Genomic DNA, 11,490 nt, shown 5'->3' on the forward strand with positions numbered 1-11,490 from the left:
TTTTTAGGCACCTCTTTTAGCGTGGTTTGCTGGCGCTCTGCGTGTTCCTGATCTCGCTGGTGCAACGGCCTCTTCCCCTCCGGCAGAGCAGAATAAATCCCGTATAATCTGAGGCAGAGCAATGTCCTCAGGCACCACTCTCCCAGCCAGAGCTACACCCTGTTCTGGGTGTATTTTGGCCTGCGCTGATTCTACTTTGCTCATACCCCGCAGAGGTGATTTTTCGTAACAACTTTGGCATTTTCTGGTTTTTTTTTTTTGGGTTCTCTGTTAAGCATTTTTTTTTCTGGGACCGCAGAGCAGTTTATTGCGTGGCTGTAACTAAAGTTGTTGGCCCTGTCCTGGCTCCTTCGCTGCTTAATCCGACTTGTTCCCGGCCCCGGACGTGTGCGTGGGAGGTGTCGGAGCAGGGCTGCTCCTCACCCACCCCTGCAGCAATAAAAACAGCTGATGGCAGAGAGAGTCTGACAGCAGCAAAAGAAAATAACCGTTAATGCAAGGCAGAGGGGGGTTCCCTTTATACATGTCCCCCCAAAATAGGGGTGAAGTGGGAGGACTCGGATCTTGCTTTCAATGCGCCCTAGCGAAACTGGAGCTTGCAGGACTCATGGCTGCAGATACACTACCCTCTGCTGGAGACGGGCTGCTGTTTCTCTTGCAATTTTGGAGTTTAATTGCACATGTTTTTATTGCCTTCCCACGCGAGAGAGGCCTGGGGATGACTGAATGCGCCGGGAGGCTAACAGCAGGGATGATGTGAGGCTTTTTCACCCCGTGAGAAGCCCCTCGTCCCTAGGCACATCCCCATCGGCTGAGGTCTCAGAGAGGGCTCCCCAAAGGGCCAAAGTTGGTGGCTTTGGGTGACCCGTGGTTCTCCCTTCTCCTGGCATCATCTTGGCAATGTAGCTACTCCCTGCTGGGGCCTCTGCTTCATTTTTGATGGTGGCAGAGCGGGTAATTTTTCAGAGATGGAGGCACCTCATCCCTGCCAAAAAAATCACCTGGTTTCTGGGGATTATTTTGCATTTCACCCTGCAGCTCCTGCCCGGTCCGGGCCGACTCCTTTGCCCTGGTCTAGCGGGAGGTACAAACCACACAGCAGCAGCGGGGCAATTTAACAGAAGGAATTTTAATAGCATGTTCATTCCTTTCTCATTTTGCTCTATCCTTGTTTTCCATTCTCTTTGTGCCTGGTCGCGATGCCGTAATGGAAACACTGGCACTTTTGTTCGGTGCCCAAGGCCGCGCGGGCAGGAGCGGCGGCCGCATCCGGAGCGAGAGCTCCTTGCGAGGGGATTAGACAGCGCTGCCTTGGCAGCGGATAAGGACATGGAGAGCTTCAATGCAGCCTTAGCAGCAGCGGAACCAACCGCGCGTCCCTCTCGGGAACCGGCTTCTCGCGCTGCCCGGGGGATGCGCGGGTGCCCGGGGGAAGGAGACGCGGCCCGAAGGGGCAGCGAGGGTGGCACGAGGAGGTGGCACCGGGGCCGGGCACAAAGAGGCGACCCGGGCCGCGCCGCCCCCGGCCCCCCCGCGGCCGCGCTGGCTCCTCCCCGCCGTGATGCGCTCGGGAGGCGCCGCCGCGCACGGCCGCGCGCCGGGGCCTGGAGCGCCGCGAGGCGGGTCCGTGCGCGGGGACAGCGGCGTGGGGACACCCGGGAGGAGGGGCGGGGGGAGCGTGGAGCTGTGCGCGGGGGGAGCGTGGGTGCAGGGGGTGCATGGACCCGCGGGGGGGGGCGTGGAGGAGCGGGTGCATGGATCCAGGGGGGTGGGTGCGTGGATCCATGGGGTTGTCATGGACCTATGGAGAGGTGGGGGGCATGGATAGGTGGGTGCATGGATCCATGGGGGCGGGTGCGTGGATCCATGGGGGGTCATGGACCTATGGAGAGGTGGGGGGCATGGATGGGTGGGTGCATGGATCCATGGGGTTGTCATGGACCTATGGAGAGGTGGGGGGCATGGATAGGTGGGTGCACGGATCCATGGGGTTGTCATGGATCTGTGGAGAAGCAGGGGGCATGGATGGGTGGGTGCATGGATCTATGAGGGGTCATGGACATATGGAGAGGCAGGGGGCATGGATGGGTGGGTGTATGGATCCATGGAGGGTGGGAGCATGGATCCATGGGGGGTCATGGACATATGGAGACGTGGGGGGCATGTATGGGTGGGTGCATGGATCCATGGGGTGGTCATGGACCTATGGAGAGGTGGGGGGCATGTATGGGTGGGTGCATGGATTCATGGGGTGGTCATGGACATATGGAGAGGTGGGGGGCATGTATGGGTGGGTGCATGGATTCATGGGGTGGTCATGGACCTATGGAGAGGTGGGGAGCATGGATGGGTGGCTGCATGGATCCATGGAGGGTGGAAGCATGGATCCATGGTGGGTCATGAACCTATGGAGAGGCGGGGGGCATGAATGAGCAGGTGCATAGATCCTTGGGGTGTCATGGACCTATGGAGAGGTGGGGGGCATGGATGGGTGGGTGCATGGATCCATGGAGGGTGGGAGCATGGATCCATGGGGGTCATGGACCTATGGAGAGGTAGAGGGCATGGATGGGTGGGTCCACAGATTCATGGCGGGGGTGCATGGATGCATGGAGCAGTGGGTGCATGGAGCCATGGGGGGGTCATGTACCTATGGAGGGGTGGGGGCATGGATGGATGGGTCCCTGAACCCATGGAGAGGTGGGGAGTAATGGAGGGGTGGGAGCATGGACTTAGGTGTAGGTGGGTGCATGGATCCCTGAGGAGTGTCATGGAGGGATGGGTGCATGGATCCATGGAGAGGTGGGGGGAAGCATGGACCAATGGAGGGATGTGGGGGGATCATGGAGGGCTGGGTGCATAGGATCCATGGAGGGGTGGAGGTTATGGATGGGTGAGGAAGGCACCCCTGGGGACATGGACTGGTGCAGGATCCCTGGGAAGGGCCCGGGATACAGGACACAGTGGTGCTGGGAAAGCCGCCCTTGCAGGCAACCCCCCAGTACCAGCTCCCCCCGTGACATCCCCGTGTCCCCCCAGGTCGCGCAGACAAGGACACCGGTAACAGAGCCCGTCTGTCCAGCACACCCGGCCTCTGCGGAGCCCCCGCTCGCCTGCCCGGGGGGCTCCATGCGCCGTCGGGAAGCGGCACCCCGGGCATTCGCACCCCTGCGCGCGATGCAGCGCGGAGCAGCGTCCCCAATGCCCGAGGTTTCCGATGCCCTTCCGTGCTACGTGAGCCAGCTCCGGCTGCCCGGCACGCTCCACAGGCGCCCGTCCCCTCCGTCCCCTCCGCGGGCACGGTGAGCCCTGGAGCTTCCCGTTGGGAGATGCTCTGCGTGGAGCACAGAGCCACAGCTGAGCTGCATCCGCACCTGGAGATGCTCTTGGAGCTCGGAGCCCACCTGGATGTAGCCAACGCAGTGTGTTTTGGATCGATGTGACGCGTTTCGGATCCATGTGACGCGTTTCGGATCCATGTGATGCATTTCGGATCCCTGTGACATGTTCCAGAGTGCCGGCGCTGCCGTGAGGCCGCTCTCCCCCACGGAGGGAGGGATCCCCCAGGCCGACAAAGTGATGAACGGGCGGGTGCCCCTGCCCGAAAAGGCCTTGTCGGAGGGTTACGCGCGGCTGCGCTACCGGGACACGTCGCTGCTCATCTGGCAGCAGCAGCAGCAGAAACTGGAGTCCGCTCCCCCCAACACCTACCTGAGCCGCAGCCGGAGCATGTGGTACTCGCAGTACGGCAACGAGGCCATCCTGGTGCGGGACAAGAACAAGCTGGATGCGCCCAGGGACACGGGGCAGTCCAAGTTTTGTGCCATTATGTGACCCCAGCGGATTTGCGTCTGCAGTGGAGACAACCCGGCCTGGCCTCGAGTTTGGGACGGTTTGCACCGTCCCGGCTCTGTGCGTAGGATGGGTGAGAGGCTGCCTGGCGCCTGCGCTGATTTTTGCTGTTGGCAGCATCGGATTGTGCAGGACGTTGGGTTGTGTGGAACAAAAACCGTCCCGCTCGGGAATTAGCTGCTCCTAAGGGGCCCGTGTAGCAGGAGTAGCACCCACTGTCCCTCGGGAACCGTCCCCGGCCACCACTTGCACTTGCTAGTCCTGCACATTGCCTCAGTGCTGCAAAGGGCCCCGGGGCACAAGCAAGTCCAGGCTGGTTTTCATTGAAAAGCAGAATTTAGGGGGATTTTCTGCAAAAATGTACAGCTTTTTTCTGCTTGCCGTGTCCCCCCTCATGACTTACCTGGCAATGGTCTGCGACTAGCTAATGATGAAGCAAAAAGGGAAGGATTTATCTTGCAAAGGGAAGAGAGAAGAATGCAGTGGTAATTTCATCTGGGCCTTCAAAATGTCTGGAGGGATCAACAGGTTTTGCCCTATGTGGAGCAAAATGCTCTTTCTGCTGCCACAGATTGGCATTATGGAAATCACAGTAAGGGACATGATTTTATGGAGTCAGCGGAGCTGCAAGTACCGACCCCCCAAAAGGCAGGGATGGGTTAAGGGCTCCGGGAGAAAATTCCTGCAAACCTACACGTCTCCTGCCAAGGGACATAAGGAAACCTGTACATAGTCACCTACCTGCAGTCACAGATCGATTGGAGAAGGAAATAGTCTATTATAAGTGTGCTTAGTGTTTTAAGTCTTAATGTATGCAGTAGCTAGGAAGGATTTTGTAATTCTGGTTGGGTAACACCTCTTGTTTTAGTACATTTGGCACATTTATTTTAAAGGTAGTGCCTGGGAATGTCTGTTTCAACTAACCGAAGGACTCTAGGATGGAAAAAAAATACATTTTTACTCTCTCAGGTTCTTGTTTCTATTAGAACTGGAACCTTATAACTTCCTTCAGGAAAGATCGAGCCCTGTAGAGCTCATGGAAATTCAAACTCAATCCCGAGTCTTTCCGCCAGACACAGCAGCGCTGTTGGCAGGGGAATTAATGCCTGGAATTCAGTGTTTAAGTGTAAGGTTGGGGTCGCGCTGTGTTTAGGGGTTGGCCGGGGATGTGCTGAACATGGAGCAACTCCGGTTTAATGTTGACTTCAACGTGGATTCACGTGGACTTCAACCTGGCTAAAATTAGGCACTGGCATCACTTCCGTCTATTACCTTGATCTAAAACCTCTCCCGTTAAACCTTTTTCAAGCACTTTATTTATTTTTTTTGAGAGAGGGGGATGTGGTGAAGAGGACCCTCCTCCACGTCCCCACTTTACGCATTAAATGCTACAAGTGAAGACACTAAAGCGAGCGGATCTTGATGCGCTGAGCAGAGCCGCGAGATCCCAGGGGCTTTGGGCACTCAGCACTGACCTTGGCGCGCGGATTCTCTGCCACGGGCAGCTCCGTTTTCCATGTATTTATGCATGTCTTGGTGTTTGGTACTTTGATTTGTGTGCTCGTAAAGCTCAACCTGCCGAGATGGACAGCAGGGCTCCACAGACCCACGCGTTGTACACACGTGTGTAGAACTCATGAGCCTGCCAGGACCAGCTCCGGCTGAGATATTTTGGGGGGAAAAGTGTGTTTCAGCTGGGGAAAAAGCACTTAAGGGGATGCACAAAACTAGATGGAGTCAGAAATCTGCTGCAAGGATGGGCACCACGTGTAGGCTCCAGCTCTTGGCTGTGCAAAGGGTCATTATTTATATGGATGGGCGGGAGGGTGGTCCAAGGGCATCCTAGGGAGAAGCAGCGTCGGATCCTCTTGGGTATTCCCAAACTGCTCACTCCGAGCTTAGGGAGCCGAGGAAAACAGCAGCCTTTCCCCAAAGCCAGCTGTTCATTTCCTTTACTTTTCTTATAGAAAAGACACTTTTGTTTTCTTTATTTCAGTAAGAAAATTGATTGCTGTGGTATAATCAGTCCCTTTTTGTTTATGTGGCTGGTCAACCAAAACTCCTTTATTTAAGCAATGTCATTTAGGACTACTGAAGAGCAAAAGCCTAAGTGTGTGCACAAGTCCCTTCAACCTCGAGGCGCTGCATGACAGCACAGGAAAAGAACGTGGCCTGTTCTTCCGTCTCTCACTGTATTATTTTCCATATCTGTGTGTCCTTATTAGTCACAGCAGGTTTGTGGAGCGGCTGCTACAAAGGCAGCGTTTCTGTAAGCCGGTTCTGTAGTGCTGATGCACTTGTTTTAAATGCAGTTGTAGCCTCTTTGGTGAAATAAAGTGATTTGAATGCATCAGTGAGAGCTGTTTTTTCTCTCCCCTGTTAATCGCTGCAGCACACGCCAGGATTACAGCTATTATCACGCTCGAGCCCAGCCAAGGCACCGGGGCAAAAACTCAGCGTCGAGGCAGCTCTTTGTAATTAGGGGTTGCGCTAGGTGGGAAAGGAGGTTCTGGTAAAGAGACCAACTTGCTCTCCCTGCCCTGCTGGGGATGCTCCAGGGGGGTCTTGGATCAAGAACCTGCCCCAAGGCTTCATGTTGGCTCCGGGATGGAGGAGCGAGGCAAGACCCAGGTACCAGGCACGCAGGAGCAACTAGGGCTGTGGGTGCCAGCAGGATGCACCCCAAATCCCTCTGCCTTTCCCCATCTGTATGGAGCAGCACAGATCTGATGCACCAAGGCCTACAGAAACACTACAGAAAACAGCCTGGATGGAAGGAGCGAAGGCTGGGTGGAAAGGAAGGAGGGAAAAGCAAAGAAGTGACTTTAAAACAAGAAAAGGCTGTTGCAAAGAAGAGGACGGGCCCCTTTGCACTGCCCATCCCGAGCTCACCTGCAAGACAAGCCCCACGGCAAGAACAGCAAAGCAACGGGGAGAAAATTCCTTGTGGGAATTGCGAATGGAGAGGCCGAGCCAAGGCTGCAGTTGTCACCGCTACAACAGCTAAACGGAGAGAACAGGTTTGCTGAACCCTTGGCAAGACCCTGGCGCTTAGAGGCAGCGAGCAGGAACGGGGTTGGAGAAAGATTAACCCTCGGGGAGCCTGGCTGCCCTGGCCCTGAGTGTGTTTTGGAGAAACAGGGGAGTGTTTGCACCAGCAACCGCCTGGAGAGCCCTGTGCTGCAAAGGAAACAGGCTGGAGCCCCCCGAGCCCCTAACCCAGGAGGGCTCCAGGAGGGCCACGGGGACGGGGACACGGCCTTGCTGGCCCTGGGCACGGGGACACGGGAGCCCCCGCGCGCACGGGGACCTTGCAAAGCGACTCCCAAATTATTTTAAGCCTCGTGACCCCGGAGCTCCTGCTCTATTCCTGTCCGGCGCTTGGCAGGAGCAGCCGATTCCTTAAGCAAAGGCCTCCGGGCTCTCCCCGGAGCAGGAGCCGCGGCGGAGCGAGGGCAGCGGGGAAAGCACAGCATCCAGCTGAACACACACACAACAAGTTGTCTTTTTATTAAGAAAACAAAACAAATGCCCCAGGACCAGAGTCCTTGATTACCAGTAACATCAAAGATTACTTTTTTTTTTGTTTGTTTTTTAATTCTGTTGTGTTTGAGGCCAGCAATTTGCAATAAACAAGCTAAACTACTTACATTGACTCTTTTTTTTTTCAGTAACTGACATTTACAGGAATATACTAGAAATGGCACTAAAAAGTTTTAAGAAAAAGAATTACGGTAAATTTGCATGCACATCATACAGAAAAGTAACTTTTTTAAATATTAAAAACAAAAGGAAAAAATAAAAATACAACAACAAATCTGTCTGGATTGGTTATGCCAGTATCAGGGATAAGTTCTAAGTGGCCTGTGTCAAATCCTAGCTGGTGGTTTGTTTACTTTTAAAAACAATGTTTAAAAAGATATGCAAATACCTTTTTTTCTTTTTTTTTTAAAAAAAGCATCTCATTCTTTTACAAGCAAGTAATTATGCTAGTGTAGTGAATCCTTGCCCTGAATTTATCCCCATCCGCTTGCTCACAGTTAGCCCCAATGGTAACTGCCTGTGTTTGAGAACACGTATTTTAAAATCCAGTACCAAAAAGGCTGTGGTTTGTCTGTGTTGTGCCCCAGTCCCTTGCCCCCAGCTCCAACCCCAACTTTAAAAACATCATTCCTTTCAAAACAAGGAAAAAATTAATAACTGGTCAAAGAGTCCCCAAAACAGAGAAAGAACTAGATTAGGTAACTGCAGTCTGGTTCTACCATACAGAGAACATGGAGAGACACCTCACTGCATAACTACTGTGTGCTTGTGTGTATAAATATATATATTATATATATATATATATATGTATGCACATGCACACACATGCTCCTCTATGTCTGTGTGTGCATCTACCACACACCTGCACAAACAGCAGCTCTGCAGCATCAGTCCTACAGTTACAAACCCTGTTGGCAGGAAAGCCTAAAAACCCCATGGACACAAAACTGAAATGATTTTGCACAACAACGTTTGGGTTGCAGAGAACTGTCCCCCTCTGCAGCCTCCCTAGCAGGTGAGTTGGGCCCTGGGCCCACAGGATGCTCCTCTGGCCCTGGTCCCACTGAGCCTCCAGGCCATGGCATGCCAGGAAACAGGTGGATTTTACAATTGGAATAATTTGCAAAGCTGTCAAAGCTGCAGTAATGCTGGTGGAGTGACACTAGGTCCAGGGTGGTTTGGGTTTTTTTTTTTGGACAAAACAGGAATTCATCAAAGATGGTTTCAATAAAACCGTCTATGTGTTTACATACAAAAATCATAGCAAGGACAGTGAGATTTCCCTTGGAAAACAAAGTGAAAACTTTGTTCAATTAAGAAAAATTCTATCATATATATATTTTTTTATTGCCAAGTTTTAAAAAAAATGCCATGTCAAGTGCTAGTTACAGAGTTCTGAAGTTAATTCATGACACCTGTCCTGCCATGTCACACCACACAAGCTCAAGTAAAGGTTCTGTTTCTTCAGGTTCCAACTCATTAAGGGCAGCTGCTACTCGCTATGGCCTGAAAATCTCTTCTTTCCTGGAGACCCTCTCACCTGAGGACACAAGAGGCAGCACTACTGACACAGTGTGAGACCACGAGCTACAAACAACATGAAAACAGGAAAAAAAAGAGCCACCTTTTGAAATGAAGAGGGGCCTTTTTGTCCCCCCTGAAACGAGAGTCAGGCCTAGGCTGACTGCTACTAAACTGCTACTAAAATGGGAAAAACAACTTTGCTTCCATGAAAACAAAGGCTGAAATTTGCTACTGCAGGGGCAGCCGAGTCCCAGCTGGCTGTACCAGGGATAAGCACCATGTTGTTCTTCACCTACCCCTGTTTTGTTACTTATTTCCTTGCAAATGCTCCAGCCAGGCCAGCTGGGATGGGGACTGGCCCCTTTCCATCACGCCTGAGCTATGAGCCTTGGATTCTACCTTTCCATCCATCTCCGTGGGCAGTGGGACACATCCGTGTCCTAGAGGAGTATTTGTCCCCAGCCGCGGTCCCTGCTCCTGGTGTGCTGCAGAGCCAGGTCTCCAATCCCTGCGCGGCCACAATAAATCAAAAATATACCTCAGATTATCAAATACACCTCAGATTAATGCACACAGGAAAGGATCTCATTTGGGGAAAAAAATGGAAGCTTATTTATCCATGTTGTCATGGTATTGAACTGGTTGGTAATTATTTTAATTAAAATACTACTCAGTTGTGGTAATGCAAGTCTCAGGGAACTGCAGAAACAAACAAAATGCAAGCCCATTAAAAAGCGTAGTTAAGAACTCATTAGGTGTATATTACAATTCCTCAGAGTAAATTCTGAAAATATATTAGTAAGGGTCTGTCTAGGGCAGAATTTTAAGGGCAGAATTTTAAAAAATATAAGAACTAAAGTTACCTCCATTTAGGGCTTGCTAATGGAAAAGAAAAACCATGGATTTCAGTAGGCATCAGGATCCCCTAAGCTTATCCATTTCCAAATTCTATGGGAAACTCTACCTGCCAGGACTCAGAGGACTCCTGTTGATGGGCCAGGTATCCCCATGATCTCCGAGGGAGCTGGGGGTGTCCAGCAAGGTGGTGCCTCGCTCGAGCAGGGCATCTCCCACTCATCCCTTGGCAGAAGGCAGGAAAACCCTTCCAGGGCAGATCGTGTAGAGCTGTCACTGTGCGGCTAACACGGACGGAGCCACAGGAGCCGTACGAGACACACGTGAATCCCCCTGCTGCACACACCTCTCCCGACATTCCCGTCTTTGAAAGATGGATGTTTAAGGACTGATGCAAGAATAAGCTTCTTGACAATCCCACTGCCTAAATATCTACGAGAAGCTCAATGAGCAGGCAAGGAGCTGACTGCAGATGCTCTAAGGAGGGCCTGGAGTGCTACAGGCTGGTTCCTCACCTCCTCCTGCACGGATATTCCAGAGAGAACCCAGCCCAGCACGCGGGATCCTAATCCCGGCTCATCCAGCAATGGAAATCAGGACTCACGGGACCTCCAAGGCCATGCACATGCAAGATAAAAGCTGGGTGCACCCCACAACTCCTTCGGAAGGACGGGCATCTCCACAGGGCCTCCGGCACCTCAGCAAGATGAATTTTAGGGCTGCCACGTGGTGCAGGGGCAGCCTTAGGGTCTGGTGCTGGGAGAGGGAAAGGCATAGCTTTCTGTTAAACTCTGTATACATTTTTCTTTACGATAAAAAAGTTAAAAAGTTAAGAATTTACAATAAATTTCTGCCCCTCAGATTACAAATTTTATATAGTTATAGAACGGGTGTTTTCCTAAAACTGGATTAGAAAACAAAAAAGCATCACTTCTATCAAAAAAGGAGAAAGACAGAAGACCTGTGGAAATATCACAGAGAAAATAATGTAAATAATGTGCTGCATCAATTTTATCTACCTGTACTTCTTCAAAATCTGTACAAAACAGGAGAAAAGGGTGCTGAAATGAAGAAAAGAGAGAAGCAAAACCAAAAATGAACATACAAAACATGACAGAGCACCAGACACACAAAAAGACTGGACTGTAGCACCTATAGGTAAAAAGTCCAATATATTTAAATAATGTCTCAGATTTTTATTTGCCTTTTTGTTGCTTTTCTTAAATCTCAGACCACTTTTAAAAGTCTGCATTTCTGCTGCACTTCATAATGCAGCTTTGCTTTTGCTTTTTAAAAAAAGTTTTAAATGACCAATGGCTTTAATAAATAAAGTACTTATATATACATGAAATCAGGGACAGTGAAAACGGAGTGTGTTGCAGCAGTGCAGGTCAAAACATCAGGCTGGACTCATAAAAAATTGCTAGCCTTAAATTTTTTTTCTTACTTTTTTTCTCCCCCTTTTTTATTTTTTCTTTTTATTATTATTAATGAGGTAAACATTTCAGTGTGTGGAAACCTGCACCCTGTGTGACACAGAAGCAGTGTTCCCTTACTAGGAGCTCATTGCTGATATAAAGATAAGGAAAAAATAAACCAAAACAAACCCAACATCCCTCCTCTCCGACTCCCCTGCCAGCTCAGCCTCAGCTGAAGCTCAAATGCTCCTGTATTTAAGCCCAGACTGAGGTGTTTGTCACCGAGAAGGTACCTAAT

At 51.2% G+C, this 11,490-nt stretch overlaps 1 protein-coding gene across 1 annotated transcript; it reads left to right on the forward strand.

The window, feature by feature from the left end:
* Positions 1-3,448: 3,448 nt before the first annotated feature.
* On the forward strand, positions 3,449-3,837 carry BRD3OS (BRD3 opposite strand). The gene has a single exon (XM_088525465.1). It carries the CDS (start codon positions 3,505-3,507, stop codon positions 3,832-3,834), a length of 330 nt encoding a protein of 109 aa, XP_088381591.1. The 5' UTR covers positions 3,449-3,504; the 3' UTR covers positions 3,835-3,837.
* The last annotated feature ends 7,653 nt before the right edge of the window (positions 3,838-11,490 follow it).

Source organism: Tinamus guttatus, unplaced genomic scaffold (assembly GCF_059628265.1).
Source record: "Tinamus guttatus ecotype Peru unplaced genomic scaffold, ASM5962826v1 Tinamus_guttatus_pri_ptg000226l, whole genome shotgun sequence".
In the NCBI taxonomy this organism is placed as follows: domain Eukaryota; kingdom Metazoa; phylum Chordata; class Aves; order Tinamiformes; family Tinamidae; genus Tinamus; species Tinamus guttatus.

Bases quoted from the DNA above. Each gene is read 5' to 3' on its own strand.
- BRD3OS (XM_088525465.1), top strand. From the start codon at position 3,505: ATGTTCCAGAGTGCCGGCGCTGCCGTGAGGCCGCTCTCCCCCACGGAG.